The 24,741-nt window shown below is 45.2% G+C and overlaps 1 protein-coding gene across 5 annotated transcripts; it reads right to left on the minus strand.

Annotated features, from left to right (window-relative positions):
* Positions 1–118: 118 nt before the first annotated feature.
* PFKFB2 (6-phosphofructo-2-kinase/fructose-2,6-biphosphatase 2) lies at positions 119–23,978 on the minus strand. 5 transcript variants are annotated; one of them, XM_090026551.1, is made up of 16 exons: positions 23,737–23,978; positions 20,706–20,831; positions 19,577–19,673; positions 18,332–18,398; positions 18,070–18,144; positions 16,854–16,910; positions 15,009–15,133; positions 14,350–14,557; positions 13,788–13,934; positions 12,942–13,046; positions 12,600–12,729; positions 9,831–9,893; positions 9,196–9,269; positions 7,412–7,591; positions 5,104–5,126; positions 119–4,067 (listed from the first exon to the last, which is right to left on the minus strand). In XM_090026551.1, the coding sequence occupies exons 1-16, from the start codon at positions 23,804–23,806 to the stop codon at positions 4,010–4,012; spliced, it is 1,605 nt and encodes a 534-aa protein (XP_089882677.1). In that variant the 5' UTR covers positions 23,807–23,978; the 3' UTR covers positions 119–4,009. The 5 variants fall into 5 exon arrangements, with proteins under 5 accessions (XP_089882677.1, XP_089882679.1, XP_089882676.1 ...); XM_090026553.1 differs by having other exon boundaries at positions 5,053–5,126; XM_090026550.1 differs by having other exon boundaries at positions 7,397–7,591.
* Between the last annotated feature and the right edge of the window lie 763 nt (positions 23,979–24,741).

The raw sequence follows: 24,741 nt of genomic DNA on the forward strand, positions 1-24,741 counted from the left end.
GCTGGTGGTACTTCACTCCTACACTTACACTTTGAGCCCAAGCATAGGAAAAAAAAAGACGAGACGATGACTAGAGTACACGCTGGGAAGGAATGCAATAAACAAAGCAATCTGGTGGTTCAGGGTTACTTCATTTTATTTATCTGATCCACAAGAAGATTTACAGCTCCAAGACAAAACATTAAGAAAAAACATTTCCACAATGGCTATTTTGCAGGCCTGTATTTGAAAAGTTAACCACGGGAGACATCTTGCTGGTTTTATGAGATGTACCTTCTGTACACAGAAATGTCCTAGCGGTGGTTCGATCGTGCATCAGGGGAGTGCATTCCTGGGAGCAGAAATGGAGTACACCTTTGCAGACACACGGCTATATACATTCAAATGCAAAGGCCACAATGTTCAAAAGTGGCTACTAATTGTGTGCGCCCAGCTAGAGGGGCTAAGCTGCAGACACCCCTGAGCATCAGCCCATCTTGCACCAAAACCGTTCAAGGGGCCCATCCGAAGACTGCACCACCATGGTATAAAAATCAGCCTCTGAAATGTTTTTTATGGTACAGCCATCATTCTTTTGCAGACAAGAGAAAACTCAGTCACTGAATCCGTATCAAATATTAACAATTCACATTTTCTTTTTTAAATACAAACAGTCAGGAAATCCATAGACACTGCATAAATTGAATCTGTGATTTACCAGCAAAATAAATATTTGGTTAAAATGCAAATAAATCCCTGTTCCAATCAAATAAATAGCAAGGGATTTAAGACAGACTAACGACAATTTAAAATGTAGGTGTTCTAGAGCAAACTGGCCTAGAGCAGCACATTCGTATGGAGCAAAGTGACATCCCTAGAGAAGAAAAGGGCTGGGAACAAGTTCCAAGACGTGTTTTACTAAGTTCTAACTGCTTGTTTGCACCCCCCCCACGATGACCTTGAGTTTTTTCATTTTAGAGACTTGAGCAAAGCACAGATAGGGCTAGAAAAGCAATCTTGCAAAGACAACATTGAAGAAATTCGCTGTTTGTTCATCACTGGGAAAAGGAGCAAAAAGACAAAAGCGATAACCCTCTGCCAAGGGAGCAGTTTCAACCTTGCTGATAAAAAAAACAACAACCCCCCCCCCACCACATTAGCTCACTTTGCAAGTGAAAAAGAGGATCTGTCCAGTTGGAGACCTATCTAGCACAGTTCTCTTCTCTTACTTAATCCCCAGTAATTAAGATTCAGCAACGTGGGATTAGACTGAGATTCCCTGCAGCTTGATCTCACGCTTAGGGATATTATAGCAATGCTCCCTTAGATTGCAAAGAAAGCAGGATAAGTCTCATGGTGAGGCCTGGAGCATAATGTAACTATCTGTCTTGCCCACACAGGGCTGCAAATATGCTTGTGTCAAAGTCCACAGATGGTACTTGAAGACACACAGGGAGCTACAAAGTACAATAAAGAGATGCCCTTTTTTGGCATCTCTCCTGGCACCAGCTAAAACGTTCATTCTAGCATACAAAATATAACGGAGCAGCTGCCAGGCTGGACATTTTGTGCGCTACTGCAGCTTTGGTAAAATAGTCACATTGCTTTATCATTTAAATAGAACTTCTATGAATCTATTATTTAAAATATATATCTTAAAGTTAAGAGTAGAAGACAAAACAAGGCACATCAACCTGAAATTCTTAACGCAGACCCTTATCCTAAGGGACGTATGTATGCATACGAAGAGGGAAACTGTGGAATTGCAATTAAAAATGTTACAGAGTTTCACATTAGGTACAAAGTGCAATTAAAATCCTATCGTTGAAGGATGCGCCGTTAACAGCTTCCGAAGGAAATTCCAATCCTGCCAACACATGCCTGTTTATAACCATTCCAAAGAAGTTATTCAGATCCAAAGCGCAGAAATGTTACTCGTCTCAGCTTAGACGGCACACCCCTCCCTGCTTGGGAAGAGGTGTGACTGGCATATGACAAGGGCAAGACTTGAATTGGACTTGAATGTGCTGGTTTTTTGGTGCTGCAAGTGCGGGCAGATATGAATGAGTTCTCTTAATCTTCCAGTCAGAATATGTGCATTAGATGCCTGGAAAGAAGTAACTGAACCAGCAAGCGTTTTCATTTCTATGCACTGAATCATAGAAAAGGAGGGTTGGAAGGGACCTCAGGAGGTTGCATCTAGTCCGACCCCCTGCTCCAAGCAGGACCAGCCTTGCCTACATCATCCCAGCCAAGGCTTTGTCTACCTGGGTCTTAAAAACCTCCAAGGATGGAGAATCCATCACCTCTCTGGGAAACCTGTTCCAGTGCTTTACTACCCTCCTGGTGAGAAAGATTTTCCTAATATCTCACACAAATTAAGCTCTCCATTGGGAAGGGCTTGGCATACAGTTTGGAAGTGCAAGCTGTAAGCAAAGGCAGCTCAAGGGATGGGCAAACATACGCTAACTGTTCGAAAAAGGGCGAAACTGCTGCTGTTCTGGAGGGCACTTCAGCGCTTCCATTCTGTTACGTCGGGGATAGTTTAGGAATAGTAAAATTCTGCATCTATGCAAAGGGTCAGTCTAGAGGGCTGCTGCCTGAAGTCCCTTCCAAAGATATGATTTTATGATCAAGGGAAATGAAAGACAAGCACATTGCGCCTTTGAAATACAGGCAGTCATCGGATTTCCATTCCTCAGAGCATCATATAGCTCGCATCAGAAAGTATTTGCAACTGTGATACACTGCACATATGAATTCATGGTGGGTACTCTCAGAGGTGTTATAGGCTGTGCGTTTGGTTTATGCAATGGCTGGAATACCTCATGGGACTGGAGGGGACCAGGAGACATTCAGGGCAAGTGGATCCATGAAATGGTTTTAAAATACCGTTTTTCCCCATTAAAAGAAAATAACTGATGATCACAGCCACTGTGACAGTTCAATGGTGCAAAACTAGACAGAGAAGCTCTCCATCAGAAAGCAAGGGAACCTACAGAGGTTTTCTTCTAAAAAAGTTGTTGCACGATCAGTTCAATAATGTAAATTGACTCTTGCTACATTCGTTGACAGCAATACATTGCCCTTATATAGCACCTTTTGTTGGAGAATTTCAAAGCACTTTATAAATGCAAGTATTGTCCCAAGATGGGAAACTGAAGTGCAGAGAGATTACAAGATGTGTCCAAGGTCAAAGCTCTCGGTGGCTGGATGGGAGCAGAGCAAGAAGTGCGACCGGCTCTAAACTCCCAGTTCCAAAACATTCTTCTTGCTGTCTGGATGGACATAGCATTTAAGGTCCCGCCTTACTGCTTAATACATTTTACTGGCAAAAGTTTTTCAGTTTCCTTTGACACCACACCCTTAAGCAAAATCATTTCTTCAGTGTAGCAAAAGAAACAGGGCTGAGTACTGGAAGTGCTTTGGACATTTCATGTTAAATGGCTACAAATGGACAAACACCACACCTTCCACTGCATATCCCAGAGTTAACCTCAGACTAACATCTATGGCAGCGGAGAGCCGCAACAGGCAAAGCTTTCTAGGAAAAAAAGAGTATTCACTATCTGGCAAACAGCCTTTCTGCAGCTACTTCAATGAAGCTACCACAAAAGCATGTGGAACAAAAATACTGCTCCACCGGGGAAAGAGCAAAAGTGTTGCAAGACCTGCATAAACACACAAAAAAAACCGAGGACACCTACCAGCAGCCACCAGAGAACTGAGTATAACCAATTGCTATGTTGTACAGTCAGGTTCACCAATAAGATATATAAACTGCAACGTCAAAGCTGCAACATCAAAGTCAAAAAGACAATTACACACGTACTATTTGCATTAAGATTGCATTCAACTATTTGGATTAAGATTTGCCAGTGACAGTCATGGAGGTGATTAAAGCAGGGATAGAAACAGGTTTCATAACCAGCAGGGTCATAGCAGAGCAGCACAGGTGTAAAGTAGAGCGAAGATAATTTTCTGGCCATTCTGTACAAGTGACAGGAAAGGCCTCTCTCTCTGGACTGCCTTACTTGATGGCTGAGACAGAAATCAAGGGCTCACAGGTGCTCTTGTCTGCTCGCTCCCTGGAGAGAAGGGATAACACACTATTTATCTGTCCTCTCCAATGAGGATGTGAGAACAAACAAGCAAACAGATGCTACAGTATCCTCCAGCCCCCATCCAATGCATCCCTCCAGCGGGGTCATGGGATACAATAGAGACAAGTGTCATTACAACATACCACTGAAGCACAGATCCAAAATCTGTTAGGTTTGAAGGATCTCAGGCCTCATGCTCAATTTACTCAACTCTCAGTTGAAGCCACTGGGAGCTCAGGGTGTTCAACACCACCCAAGAGCAAGCCATAATTAAATCACTACGCCCCTGAGAGGCAGGCCAGCATTACCCCTCACAGTGAACGTGGAAGAGAGAGGGGAAGACAGCAAACGCCTTGCCCCAGGCCTCAGAGCAAGCCAAGGTCCATGCTGGGATTAGAAGTTGGCTATTTCCTGAACCAAGCTGCTCAAGGACTGCAGGATTTCCTCAAGCAAGTAATTAGTATCTTAATATAGGTCGCTCTGGAGTGATGCGCATTAGGGCTGTGTCCTGATGTCACCTCTGTGCATGATCCTCCATTCGTGTCAGGAGAGAAACTCCATGCTCCGATCCACAGCTAACTACTGCTGTCAGCATTTCATGCTGAAGACCGGCACCAGGGCCCAAATCCTCCTCTGGTGTAATCCCACTGAATGACCTCTGTGGGGTGACCCCAAGGGGGGATTTGGTGCAAGCTACACTGTGCTTTTGGGCCCAGTGATCTTGCCGATCTGGGGTAGAAGGCATCATCCCACAGATGGCCTACACACTGTATACACGCTAGTCAATCCTCTTTGGACTCTCATGCTTGCCTCTGCAGAGAGATGATTTGCATCACACATATGCCTCCCCCAAAATGGCCTCGCTTTAATTTGCTGGACAAAAGGTAAAATAATCCCCTTCTGCCCCATGCACTGATTTTACTTCCAAAGCAATTTCCATGCAGCTAGATTCAAGATAATTCCTACTTACTAAACAAACCCAGAGAGACAATGCATACAAGCTCTTTTCAGCGGTACTCACACGCAAGCATTTCCCACTTGAGGCTGCAAAGGAAAAAGAAACAGCACAAGATAGCATATACCACGTTGTAATAAAGACTGGAAAACCCCCCAAACAAAAGCATTGCAGCAAACAAGAAGAGAGCTAAAACAACCTCCAGAACCTCGTGTTAGGAAGGCACCATTGCAGACTCGTTATCAGAACCGGTGGTATGACACAGGCCAGGCAAACTGCACCCTGAAGATTCAGTCTAGTCATTCAGCTCACCAGCTGTACACTCGTTTATATGGCTCTGTCCAATTCAGCATCATCCCTCATAATAAGCAGCATTCTTATTACCGGCAGAGCAGAGAGAAGCAATTTTTACAATGCTAAGTTTAAAAAAGACCATTTTAGGTTTTAAACGATTGCATTAGGACAGAACCCAAACTCACACAAGTGAGGAGTGATCCTGAGCATCTCCGTTTATGGGCCACCCTACTTATGCAACATAAAGGGGCTGATTTTCAAAAGGAGCCTGGTATTCAAAGGGCATCATCTGAAGTGTCTTAACTTCGATGCCCAATATTAGCCGTCACTTCCAAAGAGTTGGGGATGCGTTTTACTGCAAGCACCTTAGAATTACTGAACCCAAGTTGAACTTGGGGTTCATCAGAAATTACTTCACTTCAGTGCTTGGCAGATAACAGAGCAAGGCCAGCCTGAAAACTGCAATGCACTGGTGAATCAGGACCAAAGCTTTTAATACTGTCACGCTCCAGTCTTTAAGCCGGCTGAAGTGCAAACACAGGGGATGCTACTTGAACAACAAAAATAGGTTATATTTCATTTTTGGCCACTCCCAAAAGTATTTGTTGGCTCTTGTGTACTACAGCGGCACCAGGTTATAAAGCCACCACTGGAAACAAGAGGGAGGGAAAGTTTAAAGAAAAAAAACCTGTCTTTAACACTGAAAAATACCCCATTCTTTTGTTTTGTTTTTTTGACTAGTTCATACGCTAGCAGGGGGGGGAAAAGCGATCCCAAGCAGGTCTATTAAATAGTTAAGAGACTGAGAACTGTAATTGTGACTTGCCCTGCTGTCCTAGGAAAAGGTGTAATCTTGTCACTGATCTGAGCCCTGTTTATCTGATGCAAGACACAAGAAGCAAATAATTGGGAGGAATCAGACTTCACTTTCTCTCGCTCTCACCTTCCTACATAAGGCAGTGTCATTCCCAAGAGAACTGCAGCAATCAGTGCCAGAGATCAGTCCAGCAGCACACTGGAAATAATTGCTTCACTAAAGATGGCAGGCCCTGGAGAGAGGAGCAAAATGCAACATGGGTGCAGCTGCAGCAAAAGCCTGGTTCTGAAAAGACCCTCACACTGGCCCACCAATCTGTCCTAAGCTTGACTTTACCGGTCAGAGGACAGTTCAACTCCCAGCCTCTTCCATGCTTGCTCTCTCCCCTGGGGCTCCCAACAAGTGAAGCAATTATAGCCATTTCTGCACTGGATTTCTCTGTGTCACTGGGAAACTGGACGAAGAATCATCACCTCTCTCCCCCAGCTCGTTCCCCAAGGAACTGGGGACAAAGAAATAAAAAAGCAAATGGGGCTCCACATACACACAGCAAGGAGCGAGTCAGGCCCACATCTTAATAAAGCAAGCAGGAAATAAAATGGTAGGGTCTGAACATGAGACACTTTAGAAGTTGGACACCTAGACATCAAGGCACCCAAAAATCTATGGCTGCTTTTGCAAATTTTGGCTGTCATGCACAGAGATGGTAAAAGGAGGACAGTAGTATCAAGGATCAAGTGCCTTGAAACACTCTCCGGTCACAGCTCGAACCAAGAGCCTGCAGAACAAAAAGGGCAGGAGCAGCAGGGTGAAGAGGCACGGCTACTCCTCACCACGACTGAGCATGCAAAGATGCTGCTAATCAAATCGCACTGGGATGAGAGGACCATTTAGCTGCATATACCTTACAGCATTTGGACTTGTAAACAGGCCACTACTCTTACCAATCTACCCATCCTGCTGAGGAGTGCCCTAGTTTAAATTAACCAACCAGCAAATCAGCAGTATGCAAGGAGAGTCACCCTGGCGGCAGCATGCGATTGTAATGCTTCTGGATGACAGTTCCACTCCAAGATGGTGTTAATAGGTTCATCATTTTAAGTGAGTCTCAAGATTGGATGGTGATGGAAAGTATACATGCTAAGTGGCTACATAGGCACTTCAAATGGAATCACTGGAAACGATCAGTGATTGTTTGATCATTAGTTGTGTGCACGACTGTGCGAAGGGATAGCATAGATGAATTACCACTTGAGCACTGACTTGTAGCTTCCGACGATCACTCCCATCTTGAGCCTCTGGGAATACGAGAGACTCCAGCGGGCTGAGAGGCCTGCTCCCAACACTGTAATTTCGTGGGCGCTTTATTGTGTCCGCACTGGCCAGAGGTGTAAAGCTGTTTCTTCTCATCCTTAAGGGGGTTTGGCTCTTTGAAGGGTTGGTCTGATTAAAAATGGAGGATATCACAAGGAATGAAAAGCAAAACTACAATCTGAAATCAAAGTCATGCCAACACATTTCTGTGACACCGCCAACACCCTGAAACTACCGTAGCCACCAGTCGAATCCTGCCTCAGGTCTGTGTGCAGACCTTCCATTCAAATCAGTAGGAGCCCAACCCAAGCTCCAGGGATGTCCACAGAAAGATGTGCCTCTGCAAAGGACCAGGACAAGGCCTGTGCACCATGCAAGTTCCCCAGAAGCTGCACCTGAAGAACTCACACACAGCAGACATATTGGGTCTCTGGGAAAATTTAAACTACAGAGTGAGGGCAGGATTGGGCCCACTGATGGTTTAAAAAAAAAAATCTATCTAGCACCTTCCCAAAAGCGGTTAGAAGTGCTAAGCCACATTCTAGCCATTCCCTTTATCCTCAATCCATTGAACATGGAACAGCTGAGAGACTGCTGCAGTCGAGAAAATGCTGAAACTGTCTAGTGACAAGTACAGTTGCAAAAGTTTTATTTATTTCCCTTTCCCCTCTGCAGTGAAGATTTTGGTTATACAATTCAGATGAAATCATGCATTAAATAATCACATTTTCCCAAGTACTTAGATTTATCTTTGAGCAGCTCCATATTGCCAGAGGAAGCAGAGAAGAGACAACTGCTAACTCTTCCCTGCAGACAGCCGAGTATCATGCAACAATGGAGTAAAAGAACTAGCCACGCGAGTCTGAATTACAAACACCAAAACTACATTAGCCACAGGAAGTTTTGCTGCTCAGCCTACTCTCATAATCTCTACTCAGTTCAATGAGGCTTTAGCCTTGTAAGTCACCTTCCAAATGATTGCCCTACACACAGCTGCTTAGTAGTGGTCATAATGGAGCTAAACAAAAGAAATTTAGATGACATAGTAAGTTCAGCAAGACTCAAAATAAATATGAATGACAGACAGCTCTTTTATACTCACCTTCAAAGGACTTGACTAAACAGAGAGGCGAAAGCCCAAGTTTTCAGACATGGGTCTATATTTAATGGATTCATTACAGAGACCCTGGTCTAGCTACGCAGAATTTGGTAGGGGGCCTCCACTTCTGAGTCTTCCCTTTTTGAGTGTTGGGCTTTAAAAGCAGTCTCTGTATAGTTACTGATGGTGAATACCTAACCGTCTTTACTGCAGCTCATGGTAGCTTCAGATGATTGGCACCTCTGAGAAAGCTAGGTTCTGCATGTAGGTACAAGAGAGAACTCCAAAACTAAAGCCATTTTAAAATTGAAGCTACGTAGGCCAAAGGGATTAAGCGCTTTGCTGAACAGGATGTCCTGACAAATCTAGGTGTAAGGGACTACGGAGACAAAATCTGACAAAGCTAGCATTGCATCTCTCTCTAAGTCCACAGTCCATCCATCACTATCATCAAAGCCTTCACACTGCAATGGAAGTAAATGTAGCTCTCATGCTTAGAATATCTTCTGCTCCCTGATACGTGACTGCTTTTGATTTGTAATATTTCCTGTAATGCAGGTTTGGGGGTTTTTTTGTTTTGTTTTTTAAAGCTTGGCACACAAGTCAAAGGCAGAAATTTTCAGACAAGACTTACTGTACTCATAGAAGGTTTGTCTCGGTGGGTGTTGACTGCTTCAACATTCAGGTTGATCATTTCTACTTTGCAACCTTCACCCAAAGAAAAGAGAGAACATGTTAGGAGGAACTACAGTTGTTTTTAATATAAAATTATTTTTAAACTTCTGCTGAACTGCAAAATTGTTTTCAGACAGGGAACAGTTCATTTCCTTCTTTTGTGAAGAACTCTTGCATTTGTCTGGAGTTGTCAAATTCAGTATCAATCATGGATTCTACATATACATCGTACTAAATAATTCCTTGTGGTGTGGGCTGCGAAAATGAGGCTAATAAACAATGGCAGCTCCCTCCAAAGACATGCACTACATGGAATATACTAAATTGATATGATTTCTGTTCATGTTTGGAGGACAAACTCGACTTCCATGGAAATATCCATATCCAAGGTGCCTCTGTCTAGAAGGCGCTAGTTCTTAATCACAGGAGCAGCCGTTTTTGCATGTGTGAATAAAAGATTGCAGTTTGGGGCCTCTTAGTTTAGTACCACGAGATGTCTAACTTGGCTGACTAACTGGAAGTAACTTTGTATTTGCACCTTGTAACCTGGACTTGGTAGGCAATTTTGTAAGTCAGAAATGGGAAAATATTCACCATATGCAACCGGCGTGAGTTTGAATACAGTATGAAGCGGGCATCTCAGGTACGGCAGCTCATCTAGGACCAAACAAAGAGTTAAACACTGCACATGTGGGGGCTGCTTGGAGCTTTGCATGTTGACTGAGTATTGACACACACTGGAGATAGTCAAAACTGTACAGAAGCTAAAACCCAGTATGCAATTTAAGTACATTAACAACATGCAAGGGCTTATGTAACCTCATACATTTACGTACCACTGCGTTGCAACTGCATAATGCTGTTAAGGTTTTAACTAAATTTCCGAGAAGCCTACAAGGCGGGAACTAAGAACTAAGCTGCTAATATACTGCGAAGCCTTCTTAGTGGGAAACATGTTAAATGTGTCAGATGGGAGGGAAGTTAATTTATGGACCAGTGGGCAGACAGCCTAGAGAAGCCCCAATTAATAAGGAGCCAGGTGCATAGTGGGGAAAAAAAAGGGAGATGGGGGATTCCCCAACTAGGAACTAAATCCTTCTCAAGGTCTAACTGACCAGGGACCCACAAGGAACTGCTTTGGACCGGTTTGCAGAGCTCCCAGAACAAAGAAGTCTATTGAAGCTTTCAGCCTTTTGACTACACAATAAAAGATCCTCAAACTCATTTGGGAAGTGACTCTCTAGAAATATATTTCAGCTCTGACACCAGTGAGCTGTGACCACAGGTGGGAAGACAGGTAAGAACTGTTGTCAAGGGCTTACGAGCAGGGTTCGAATTACACTTTGAATCTCGAGGGGAGGGCTGTAAAAAACAAGTTGGGCTGCCCATCATGATGCCCTAATAAAATTGGAGACCCCCAAGAGGGGGGCTCTTGTCTCTAATGTGGGGGTTCAGCCCCTCTGAGCTCTGCTAGGATCCGAACCCTGATTATAAATTATATTTCCTTATATGCCTCTTTCGGCTGACGTGCTGAATTATTACTAGTACACCAACAACATCTGAAGAGTCCCTTCGTTTGTTCCATACCATTTGGCCAGGAAGTCAACCCAACAGGGTGACTCTTGGTTAACTGGACATTGATCTATTAACACCCAGCAAGCGACACGCAGGGATGGTGTAAGTCCACTTTGGCCCAGACACTGCAATAACTTACATACAGGCTTAATTCTAAGCACGGCGACTCATTCAGTGGTGTTTAAAAGGAGGGGCTGCATGCTCAAGAAGTGTGCAGGGTTATGACGCTTGTCTTCAGAAAAAACAGATACACAGTGTAATTGTTTAGTATCGTGTCTCGTATGCCCCGAACGCCCATGCAGCCCACTCCTGCAGACTTGGCAGAACCTGAAGAATCACCTGTGTATTTCCCTCCTGCCCCAATTCTTTGCAATTCCTGAGCCATCCACTTACATCTCCAACTGTTCAATCAAGGCATGTTGCTGCCTCTGCCCAGTCTGCCAGGAGACTGTCAATGAGAGCGGTCCTTGTTCCTCCCACCAGAGGCTCTATTTTTGTTGCCTTCCCCTGCCTTAACCCCCGTCAGCTTTGGGAGTCAGAGAACAGCAGCAGAACCCTAGGCTGAAATCCTGGCCGGGCTGAAGTCAGTGGATATTTGTTTCACGAACTTCAGCAGGATTCTGGCTGTGGCCAGCAGCCCTGCTTCAGTCCACACACTCTGAATTAAAGGAGGCCTTTTCTTCCTTTTTCTCAACTGCCACCCAGTGGTAACAACTCTAAACAGCAGAAATACAGACAATGCTGAAAATTGATGCCAATAGTTTCTCATATTCACGAGACTAAGTGGAGGGTCTCAGAAGAGTTTTGCCATCTGCTTGGCACCTTCCACAATGCTTCTCTCTAAGGTCCTCAACCCAAATTCCCCTTCCATAAGCCATTTAACCCCTCTGCTGTCCATCAAGTCAGTTGGGTAACGTTGTCCCTTTCTGTGGGGACATCAGCGGTGTCTGATCACCTTGCCCTCGTTAATGGATTTAATCTTTCCACCGATGCCTTTGGGTGGAGGTGGGGAAAGGATCATCCGCAGCTGGCAAATGATAACATGACTTCCTAATGTCACAGAAGGAGTCTGTGGCAGAAGACCAAACCTAAATCACTTGAATGATCAGAGGGCAGGAGAACGGGCCTTATGATGAGAGGCTGAGAGCCATGGGACTCTTCAGCCTGGAAAAGTGCAGGCTCAGGACCGACCTGGTGGCTGCCTACAAGTACATAAGGGGTGTACATCAGGATTTGGGGGAAGCACCTGTTCACCAGAGCACCCCAAGGAATGACAAGGTCAAATGGTCACAAACTCCTCCAAGACCATTTCAAGCTGGACATAAGGAAGAACTTCTTTACTGTCCGAGCCCCGAAGACCTGGAACAGACTGCTGCCAGAGGTGGTGCAAGCACCTACTCTGGACTTCTTTAAGAGTCACCTGAATGCTTATCTTGCTGGGATCCTGTGACCGCAGCTTTCTGCCCCTGGGGCAGAGGGCTGGACTTGATGATCTTCCGAGGTCCCCTCCAGTCCTAATGTCTATGAAATGCCAGATGAAAGCTGTATGCAAAACACTGCCTATCCTAACTGTCCACGAGAAGTGCCTGCATTTCAGTGACCCTGCAAGGAGTAGCTTGCATAGCACTTCAAGATGCTCTCAGCAAAAAAGAGAAAATGCAGGATTACTTGCAAACTTTTCTCAGAAGCCGCTGAAAAAAACTAACTAGATAGAGAAGCAATATTGACCAGCTCTGTGATATAACCAGTCACATGCTCGCACCCCAACTCAGCTATTCATTTTCATACCTGCATTCTTGTCAAGGAAGTAAGCCAACAGGCACCTCATAACAGCCTGGTGAGCGATAACTAAGACATTGCCTTGACGTTCTAGCTCCATGATTACAGGCTCCAGGCGCTGTACCAAGTCTTGATAAGACTAGAAAACAAAGACAGGTTTCAATACAGATGCTTAAAGGTTCAATACAGATGCTTAAAGGTTAGTAGTCTATTGCCTTAAACTGAGTCTGGAATGCTACCATGTACATCAGTTTCCCCAAAACATTTCGCTTCAGTTCTTCCTTCTTTCCCAAATGCACACACTCAGCTACAGCTGCTTAATTAGCAATTATTATTTTAAATCTTCTTCACCTCTCCTCCGGGATAGCGATAAAGATATTTCTCTTGATCTCTCAGAGCAAACTCATCAGGGTACTTATTTTCAATTTCTTCGTAAGTCATTTCTTCACATACCCCCTGGTGGAAGAGGAACTTGTTAAAACAGAATTTGTTGCAAAAGATTTAGACATTGCAGCAGCAACACAAAGTAAATGACTGAGCGCAAGTTTCTGTGCTTATGTGACAGTAGTATCAAGATTCAAAACCCACTCACGCTGTTGTCATTTAAAACACAGAGCACTTTCATCCGAGAACCTCCACATGGTTACACCTCCTCACACTCCTACAAGGTAGATCAGCATGAACATCTTTGCTGGACAGATGTAACAACTCCTCCAAACAATTGCACCTTCTTGTCATGGTGAGTTTTAGGTCAATGTATTTATGCTCCTTGGAGTGGGTTGAGTCTTATTTTTAAATATATGGAGATAATGAAAAAGGAGTCATTTCTACTATATTATCCTGACAGCTTATCTGCTCACGAAAGAATTACCACTGACTTGATAACATCTGCCACTACTGTGGGTTGCTGCAGACACCCGGGACCTTGAACGGTAAAGTTTTCCCTGTATGGGAAATAAACCTGTAGATGTTGCTAATTCTACACCAAACAAATTTTGCACCTTGCAGGAGTGAAAAGTCCAGCATATGTCTGCCTAGACACTGCTGCAAAGCTTAATTACTGCTCAGGAAGTGCTTAGACATTTTTGCAAGCTGAGACACGGCTGATCGTTTCACATTCATTATAAATGTTTTTTTATTTACAAACCTCCAAAGGGCCAGCACATAGTAGAAGGGCATCCCCCCCATCCTACTCACAGCATCAATCTCATTCAAAATCTTCCACTGTTCATAGGGGACCCCCAAGGACTCAGCTGTCTGGATAGTTCTCTTCAGCTGGCTTGTCCACACCTTCAAATCCACAATTTCCTGCTCCTTGATAAATTTTTTCAGGGTTTGAGCAAACTAGAAGAAATTAATGCAAGTTGGAAGATGATAAAATTTACTGCTTCTTTATGAAGGAACGTGCGCATTTCAAAACAGAGCTGCAGTAATGTCACACTGGGTATAGAGTTCCCAGTAGAGGGGGGAAAAAAAGTGTTCACTGAATGAACCGCCCTTCTTAAGAAGAAGCAGGGGAGTGACAGCTGAAAGTGTTCATGCGGACTTCAACCCACCCCCAAAAGAAGTCAGATACACCCAGGATTCAGGGTTCAGAGAAACAGGTCTTTAATTGGCTTACATGGGGAAAACTGCCCTGAAGTCCATACAGCTGCATTCAGTTACACTGGTAGAGAATCTTGGCCAAAACCAGAGTCCTATCATGCGAAATGGATACTTTAATAAGAGTACGGCAATCCTGGCGTTGCCATGAACATACCTGTTTGCCACGAGATGACAAGCCAGAATCCCCACCAATCTTGCCAACAAGGTTATGCTCACTCTCGCCATGTCGGCACAGGTAGATGGTACGGGGCTGGACGTGAATGTTCATAAGGTAGTAGACAATTTTACTCTGGATGTAATCCTGGACCCGGTTTACCAGGAATCGCTGCCCCACGTTGATCACTTTAATGAAGGAAAGGTCTCTACAGCCAGCACAGAACAAGAACACACAACTCAGCACCTTTAAACCTAAACACATGTTAAGGCTGAGGGGTGTATACACACACACGTATGTACTCTAGCTATCCATTCTGCTGCACTGATATTGTGCTACCCCCTTAAAGCTCCGATATCTCCATGCCTTAGAAAATGCTTAGGGAGAAAGCACGAGGTGATGTTACAGTATGAAGCTGTATTGCATTCTACTTTGTAAGAGGAAAATACTTTCACGTCATTTGGGACTCGATTGTACGCTCCTAGCACAAAAAAGGCTGATTTTATAATATAGATCACTGGGAATGAGAGTTATGTCAGAGTAGAGAGAAGACCCTTTGAACGACAGGAGATTAAATCAGGCAACAAAACTGACACCAACAAGCGTATCAGTCTCCCCACAGCGTGCAGGACAATACAGTCTCAAATGCAGCCTCTTACTTGTCATAATCATCTGGATCAAGAAGCTGGTATGTGACTTTATAGCACTCTATCCTCTTCAGGAAGTCATCCATCACATTCTCTCTGTTTCTCTCTGGGTAGTCAGGACTTGAGACCTTCACTTCCTGAACAAGAGAGACACTTTATAAAAGTTAAGCTCACTTTCCTTCAAAATGGAAACATGACCGAGCGACACGATTCTTTTACAGTCAAAGAAACAGAGTGTTTGAATTTCTCCTTCTCCGTCCCCATGTGCCCCGTGAAGAGCCTGCCCCTGGCAAGGAAACAAAGGGCAATTCTCAATGACCTGTTGTAGCATTTGGCCTGGGGACAGACACAGCTGGTGTCCGTTTTGCCGTTCCAGGCAAACTATTTAGTGCATATCTGCCCGTGAAAATAAAATCATCCTCCAAGGTCAAACGCTTCACGGCTTTGGTTTGGTTCCCAAGTTCCAACAGAAGTAATCCATCTGCTTTTGCTTTCTCTAGGACTACAAATAGCAAGTGCTTATCTCAGGGATGAAACAAGAATGAGACTATCAGAATGCCCCATGGCACTGCAAACAGCCACTCCACCCCCTGTACTTTATACAAGGCTGCGATAGCGTCAAGCTATGAGCTGCAAAATTATATGTATTGCAAGCAGTTTAGCTTCTACCTTTGCTGGGCTATTAAGATGCCATATAAATTAGACTTGGTTATCTTAGCATAAAAGTGCTCTGAAGTAGTGTGGGTTTAACCCAGAAGGCCCCTCAGCAGGGGAAAGAAAGGAAATAAAAGGGGATCAGAATGAAAGTTCGCACTCTGTATTCCAGTGTACAAGTAGAGCCCCTCAACTGACTCCAGCTGGATAACTTTGGATCGACAATTATGTAACAGAGATCAACACCAAACCAAGCACAAGATCCTGTTACAGCACCGTCGGCACGACCTTGCACAATCTCCTGCTAACACTTAGTTAAAATGGAAGAAGACAGAACGAAGGCTTTCAAAACTAGAATCCCCTACTCTTGCAGAACAGACCCAACTCTCCAGCAGGGCTTAGCAGCTTCGTTTTTCTTGTTTCAAATGGAAGCAACTCACATTTCCCAGTCATCCCAGGAATCATAGTAGACGCTTCATCCTGGGTACACTGCTGCCTGGCATCATTTCCACCCCTGAAGCTGGTAAAAGTTGCTACTACCATTTGGTTTTGGTAGCCTCCTACAACCACTCTGCACTCATATTGCACCGTGGGAAAACAATTGTGTTATATACAGGGCAGCAGAGAGTCAAGATCCCGTATATGCTAACAGGCTAATCTGCATGCATTACAGACAGGAGTGTCTGGGACCCTTTCAGATTAGTATTAGCCTCCAAGATCAGTTTAATCTGAAATCCTTACTGCACAAAACTTTGACACACAAAGTACATGTCTATGGGGCCAAGGTCTAAGACACACCTTAGCATGTAGGATCCTAGAACTTCCTCAAAGAGCACCAATGCATTGTCCAGAAGAGTTTCAGTTTCATTACTGAACACTTAACTGGATCATACTTGCTTGACATGGTTTCCTTGCTGTGCCTGGCTTGGAAAAGCCCCTCCTAATTCCTTGAGCTGCTGCTGTTTACAGTGCACATACTACTGAGACTAATGACATAGACTGTGTATAAAGGGAAAAAGGCTATGTCCTACTGACATTGCTTTTCTCAGCTATTAGCTTACATTTTCTTATTCTTATCTCTAACAACTACATATCTCAGCAATTACGATGAACCATTTCAATGCTGTGTGACCTTCCACAGCAAACATCAAATCTTCTAAAGACAGCCCCTACACACTGCATCCGTAAATGTATGGCACCTACCAGGATATTGGCAGCAATCACATCAGGATCATCACAGACAGACTCTACAAAAAACACCTGTGGAGAAAGCAATGGCCTTTTTAACAGAATACAGATGCTCTAGAACAATGCTTGTAAATCATATTAAATCCCTAGTCTAATCACATACAAAGTCAACAGAATCACCTGGGGGGGATCTTGCCCAGCATATCTTGTGTGAAACCAACCTTTCGCCTTGTTTTAATCAATGGATTCCTGCTATCGCTCTGTCTAGAAGTGTGCATTACACATCAGCAGATGTCTGAGCATCTAACGAATATGGACTGATCAAGGCAGTCTGCTTTGTTGGACCCCTTCACTGCCATCAGCACACTAAAACTTCCCAAGCCAGATGCATACATAGAAGCGAGGGGCCCGACTTTCCCAGACCTTTTACTACACGTTATCATTTACACTTATGAAAGGACAGCACTTTGCACAGGTTGATATGACAACACAAGCTATGTCAAGGAGAATCAAGGCCCCAGAACGCTATCTTGCAGAGATAGGGCGAGTTTTATGAGCTCAGTAATGGACAAGCAGGTCTGTCAGGTTATGATTTGTCCTAAACGGTGCTCCTACTGCTGCCTCAGATGCAGTGGAAGTGTGCTTGAGGAGGAGGTGACATTTCTTTCCGGCTTAGAAAGCAAAGAAAGAAATCAAATGCATGATCCTAGCAAATCATTGCTCCCCTGGCCAACACAGGGGAAGCGGCAGGCAAGCCATGACCAAAAGGAAAAGGTAAGATTCAACGGATTGATTGATACATGCAGAATTCCTCTACCTTCAGGGGTCTGTCCATATCCAAGTTGTAAACTGCATATTAGGAAACTGCAAGCAGCTCAAGAACAGAACCTTAGTGCTTCTATGACCATACAGTGAAATAAGGACAAAAAGGTAAGAGGCAGAAAGTCTGGTTCTGGACATCCCACCAGGAAAAAAAGCACAAGATCTCCAGAGGCAATAAAAACAAAGCTCCAAAATTATACATACTAGCCTTCTAAGACCCTGCCTTTGCAGAATGAGATTGTAAAGGAGCCTTTGCCATCAAAGCATAGTAAATTGAAAAGAAAACTGCTGTGTGCAAAATTAAGAGCAAAAAACACACCTTCAAAGGCAGGGAGGCTTATGGCTATGGGAGATACCCAGGCTGTAAATTACATTACTGAAGTCTTATTCCACATTAAATAAAAGTCACCTTAAAAGCATTTTCTTTAGCAAAATTTAAAATCAGGTCCCTCCTTTCCCGAGTTGTGTTGGTTGCATCGAACACCTAACAGGACAGAAAAAACAAACCAAACAACAAGTAACCTCAATAAGTGTCATTATCCAAGGTTGTATCAAAGCTGCCAGAAGGGTTTGTATGCTTGACCAAGTCTCTTAGGCAGCTTTGAAAAACTCAGTCATTAATTTAAACACTGATCTCATGTGGACTGTGTTTAATTCTAGCATTGTCTTACTGCAATCTGCCCGCACTCCTCCAGGAGATAAGCTTTCACATCTTCCAGGGCCACCAAGGCACATTTTCTGTAAGGAGAAAAATTGGCATGATCAGAGCTGGTATAAAGTATCCCGATTCCAAGCCCAGCAAATCACGACCCCAGAGTTTACACGGGGAAGGGATGGGGTTTAGAGGTCTTGTTTCTCTCTCGTTAAAGGCATTCTCTGCATCCCACAGACCTGGAGGTTCAGTGAACACCATTTAATCCCTCGTTTCCACCTCCACGTCCCAGTTGTGAGGGCACTGCCTTTCCAACCCAGGAGTTTGTTGATCTCTCCTTATATAGACAAATAGATCATTGCTGAGTCCTGGTCCTTGGGGCCAAGTGCACTGGCAGCCAGAGCAGAGAGATTCTGGGAGCAGAAGATAACTCCAGCCCTCCCCTGCAGTCATTCATTAATCCCCAGAGGAATTCTGTCCTCTGGGCCCCATTTTACTTCCCCTGAAGTAAAGGACAAAATTCCCACTGATTTCAACTGGAGCAAGCCTAACCTGTTTGGTGGGTTTATTATTTTGGTGCCATTGGGCATCTCTAGGACCTCCCTGGTCTTGAAATTGTCACTACAGTAACCTCGAGATGAAATCCTGGCTCCAACAGAGTTCAGCCAGGGACATCAGCAGAGCCAGGATCTCACTCTGTGTGTTCATTTACAGAAAGGATGCCTTTCCACTCCAGTCAGAGACACCACAGCTTGTAGCTTTGCTTACTTATCATAAAAATCCATCTGAAGGATGCTTTTTGAGTTTCTAGTAGCCCTAGTCCTTCAGAAAGATAACTGCGGGGCCAACTAGCTATCAGCAAGCAAGGGGAATTTAAAATGGGAAAATGTCAATCAAATGAAAACTGCTTCTGTAGAGCACTAGGCCCCCAAAAATGAGATTTCATCAGATGTTCCCAAACCGGCTTTTAAAGCCTCTAAGCTCATCTGGCATTTACTGAGGTAGAACAAACTGGAACTCCATTCCAAGCATATCTGTGCTACTGATGCCTTATACCGAGTGCAAACAGACTCCCCTGAAATAAGGGAGGCAAAGCCCACAGTCCATTCCTCTCAACCTAAACAGTAGTGGCAGAGTCTCATCCTGTATTTGCCAGTTAGCTGTTACCTCCCCAAAACAGAAGTATTGGTACATGAACTTCACAACGAGAGGAACTCGTGTATCCAATTTTCATAGTGAGCTGGACCCCCCAGCGCAGACTTACTTCCGAATCTCCATGGCTTCTTTGTTATCATGCCTGAAAAAATCATAGGACTTGTACGACTTCACTGCTTCACGACGGTACACTCCTAAATTAAACACTTCACAAAAACAAACACATTTAGGAATTTATCTTTTTGATTAGCAACATATTCCCACGCAATTCCCATTATTAAGTGTATGCACGTGCAGTGCTACATGGGAGAAGAGACCCAAGTAAAGCAAAAGGGGCCTTTTAAGATCTTACACAGGGATTTGCAGAAGAATTCCACTCTTATAAAAGATGCCAAGCCCTAAAGCCATAAAAGCCCTAAAGTCCTCTGTATGATGAAATTCACCCCGTGCTCTGGGTACCACAAGGGTGTAAAATCTCACTCGAGACCTCTTCTGAAGTCTTAACTGGTATGGAAGCCATAAGCTGGTTTCCACACATGGACAACTTGAACCCTCTGAACACAGAATAGATGCAAACTGAATAGCACCACTGTGAGCTTCCCTTACAGACTAACCCCGACAATTTGCCTACAGAGACCCTTGTGGAAGTACACATGGAGTTTCCAGACAGGACAACCTCCTGAGGTCCCTTCCAACCCTAACTTTCTATTTAGATGCTATGATCTCAGTGGTGGCAGATGACAGAACAAGGAGCAATGGCCTCAAGTTGCAGCAAGGGAGGTTTAGGTTGGGTAGTAGGAAAATCTTTCTTACTAGGAGGGTAGTAAAGCACTGGAACAGGTTGGCCAGAGAGGTGGTGAAATCTCCATCCTTGGAGGTTTTCAAGACCCAGCGAGACTAAGCCTTGGCTGGGACCATTTAGTTGGGGCTGCTCCTGCTCTGAGCAGAGGTTTGGACTAGACGTGACCTCCTGGGGTCCCTTGCAGCCTCATTTTCTATGACTCTATGAATTCAGTCACCGTGCACCATTGACTCTTTGAGGGATTTGATGCCGCTGCCAAAAAGGCTACAGATGGCATGGAAGTATATGTGCTATAGATACTTCCCCACAAACTGGAAAAAAAAAGGCCCTACCCTAAATGTAATGCTCAATTTTCAGTCCTTATATCTCTGGGCTGGATTAAAACCGATGCACCAGCAGCCTGAAACTCCACCGTGGTATGTTTCTGCATACGTACCTTTTGTAGGCACTCCAATCCAATTGAGGTAGCGGGTTAGTTTCTTGGACATATAAGTCTTGCCCCGTGCAGGGAGACCAATCATAATGATTAGAGTAGGGGAGTTGGTCATATAAGAAGCCCATGCTGCAACAAGTCAAAGGACAAAACCGTAAACTAAAACAGCTGAGAAAACAAAACCAAAGTAGAAGCCAAATTCATCCCTAATGCAACTCCACTGCCTCTGCCTATCTAGCAGTCTCACAAAGGGTCACTGTGTTTTATACAATGGACTCAGTATCACATCTTTCCATCTGATTAAATGTCCCTAGCTATCAGTGCACCACGCCATTACTTTCTCAGGTGTGCGTTAATGGAGCAGGTCAGCAACTCAGCAGATACAGCAAAAGGCAGAAAGCATTTTGGCCAACGCAGTATACACTACGGCAGTCAGAGTTAAAAATATTTACCAATTACGCAGGAACAATCAAGGGCACAAGAAAAATGTCTTTATTACAAAAAGACTGCATTCTCTACTGGGACTAGAGAGAAAGTGATTTTTTTTTTTTAAACATAGAGCAATCACTTGAGAAAACAAATGGGAAACACTGAAAAGCAGGATATTGTAACATTCAGGCTTTTCTGAAAAGCAGGATATTGTAACATTCAGGCGGTTTTGCCCAGGACTCTAGTACATTACAAAAAATAAACCAGGTGACTTCCTGAATGTCAGAAAATCCACTTATTAAAAAAACCAAACAAGTTGCATAAAATTATATGAAGGACACCAGTTGAATATGATAGCTCATGCACCTTGCCAACTGAATGGGTCAAAGCAGCTGAATTTACACACTGCATGAAGCAATTCTGCATGTCAGGGAAGGGACAAGATACGAGTTTGTAAAAAGGCTTTCCCATCTCCAATCAGCCTGACAAATGGTTTTGGCACAAAATAAAAGTGAATCCTACCACTGCATTAAAGGGGCTGTCCCCTGAAAAAGCTTAACAATTTCAAAACCAGTTAGGGGCACAGATCTGCAAGTTCACCCTGCCCCCAAATTCCCTTGGGAATGTTTGCGGGTGCGCTCATCTGTTACTCTGCAGGGGGAAAAAACAACATATCTGACCATGGGGAAACCAACTACATAAACTCCTTTCAAACCAGTTTCTCCTCCCCAGCCTCTTTTGGTCAGTCATTTTAAGTAGTACATACTGTGACAGCAGGCAAAACTTATTCTATTACAAGCATCATGCATAAATGGTGGTTGTTGATTTAAACATTCCAGTTGATATGAAAAAGGCAGCAAATAGCAAGTTCAATTCCCAGTGACCTAGATTAAGAAGTTGGGGGTGGGGGGAGACACAATAAAAAGCCTAGGATTTAAGGACTTAGAAAAAACAGATATATGAACAAAAAAAAATAAGTAAAAGGAACATGACCTGCACAAGAACATCAGACGTCAGGAGAAAAAATAAACCACTGTGCAGACATTTAGTGAGATCAAGGCGCTCGGAAAGCAATGTCAAAACAGAGCTGGGGTAAATATGCATCCTAAAATCATGGTAACACCTGCATGTGTATTTATATGGAAATATGCTGTGTGTATATATGTACATGCACAGTATCCTTACTTTTCATGTAGCTCTTCTCTAATTCAGTTAAGAAATACCTTTGCGATTCTTTGCTGAAATCTGTCCCAGGCTCAGGAGAACAGTAACAAAGTCTGGGAAGGCCCAGGTTAAAAGAGTTCAGTGGAAAATTCAGAGGCCAGCCATGGCATGAACTCAAGGCATCACAGGGACAACATACCCAGGTCGCTGCGTGACGAAGCCCATGACATACACATGGAACATTTCACGGGAGGCTATTTTAAGCCCCTGTGTTTTATCCGGCTCTGCTACCCACTATACAGTTTGCATGAGTGACTCTGCGGAGCATAATGTTCATTAAAACACAAACTGCATGAAAATGGATTTCCCTTTCCAACAGCTGAACCCCTAAGCCAGTAGTTCTCAACCTCATTAAGCTCAAGCCCCCTTGCAGAAAATGCCAGCTCTGCATTTTCATTCATTTTTTTTTTTGACTACGGGAGAATAACAGAGCACTTCTGCAGCAGAGAGTTCAGCCCACAGCACAGCAGAATATGTGTAACACTACAGATTTCTATCTTAATGGGGTTGGGGTTGTATGGTGTGCTAGGTTTGCACACCCAACGCTGCCTGGCAGCTTGTCCTTCACTTGGGTCAGCTAAAAACAGCAGCAGAAACAAGGTGAAGCTCATTAGTAAGTCCATTAAGATGAGCCAGGTGGGGAAAAACTCTTGTAAGCCTTTCCCTCTGCACAGAAACAGGGAAGTGTTCAGCACCGAGGTCTTCCCTGCACCCTTGTGGGGTCCATCCATAGCGTCATGCGTGGGGGAAGCCAAAAACTGGACCAGATTCACAGAGGGACTGGACACAGGCTCCGAGGAAAGGGGCATCAGTCACTATTGAGCACAGGAGGGAGGGATCCAGCCTCTGCGGTTCCCACATTGCGCACCACCGATTTAAAGCAGTACCACCAGCACATTTTTTCAGTTCGACCTTAAGTACCACTGGCACAATTTTGGTCCTATAAAAGCATCATAATACATCTGGTACGGCATACCACGGAGAGGCTGTCTGCAGACCCCCGGCGGTACCCGCACCACAGACCGAGCGCCCTAAAATGCTGGAGGCTGCAAGGGAGAGAGGACCAGGCAGAAACACCCCCCCTCCCCCCTGCCCATTGCAGCATCCGCTGCGTGACACCCGCCCTCCGGAGCCGTTCCAGAGCGCCGGCCAAAGTGCACCAAGCAGCGCCCCGCGTCCCTATGGAGGGGGCGCAGAAAAGCCAAAAAAAGACTAGACGAAAACGACGAAAAGAAGAAAAAGACAGGAAAAGGAGAGAGGAAGCAGGGAGAGGAGCGAAGGCCGGAGCCGGCTGCCCTCCGAGGGGTGCCTGGCGATGGGTGCAGCCCTCCAGGTGGGACAGGGCCGCCTCCCGCGCCCCCTCCGGCCCGGCCGCACTCACAGCACTTCTTCTCCGAGGCGCGCAGGCTGGCGGGGCGGCTCTCCGGCCCCGGCGGCGGCTCGGCGGACATCGCGGCTCGCCCGAGCCGGCCGCGGCGCACCTGGGGCGGCGCAGGTGCAGCGCGAGGCGATGCCGTTGTGCGAAGGCGGCGCGAGGCGGGCGGCGTCACGCCGCGCCGAGGGCGGGAGGGGCCGCGCGGTGCCCGCCGCTCACTACATGCGGGTGGGCAGGCACGCGTGTATGTGCGAACGCACATGGATGCATGACTGCCAATATACATGACTGCAAATGAACGCCCGCCTCTCGTTATGCAAATGCGCGCATGGCCGCCAATATGTGGACGAAGGCAGATGAACGCCCCCGCTATTTATGCAAAGGTCTCATGATTGCCCACCTATGCACGGCTGCAAATGAACGCCCGCCTCTGCTGTATGCGGGACTGCCAAGACATGGATGCGTGTGAAGCAATGCATGCTTGTATGTACGCAAGTGAAGGCAGGCTGTCGATAGCTGCAGGGGTGCCAGTGAAGGCCGCCCAGCCGGTCTAACAAAAGGTATCATCTCCGAGCCGAGAGTTCTGGGTTTTTGCCACTCATGCCAACGTATGCACGAAGGCAAATGAACGCATGACGGCCAATGTATGCGTGAGGCAAATCAGTGCATGCTCGCATGTACGCAAATGTGCGCGTGAATGCCAAGACAGGCATGCCTGGAGACCAACGCATGCATGCGTGTCAATATACGCATGCCTGTGTGTGCCAATACATTATATGCATTTAAGCACACGACCACACGCGAGGCCCGACCCATACTGAACGCTCCCCTCAACGAGCGCAGAGGCGGTGACAGGAACCGTCTGACGTCACCCCCAGCCCCGCCCCTAACGTGCGTGCGACGGCGTCGCTCATTGGCTCCGCCACCTCTATGCCAGGGAGGGGCGGTGTTCCCTCGGGGGGCGGAGCCTGAGGGCGCCGCAGCCAATGGCGAGGCGGCGCGGAAGCCTCG

Source organism: Crocodylus siamensis, chromosome 13 (genome assembly GCF_052110815.1).
Source record: "Crocodylus siamensis isolate JL-2025a chromosome 13, ASM5211081v1, whole genome shotgun sequence".
NCBI lineage: Eukaryota > Metazoa > Chordata > Crocodylia > Crocodylidae > Crocodylus > Crocodylus siamensis.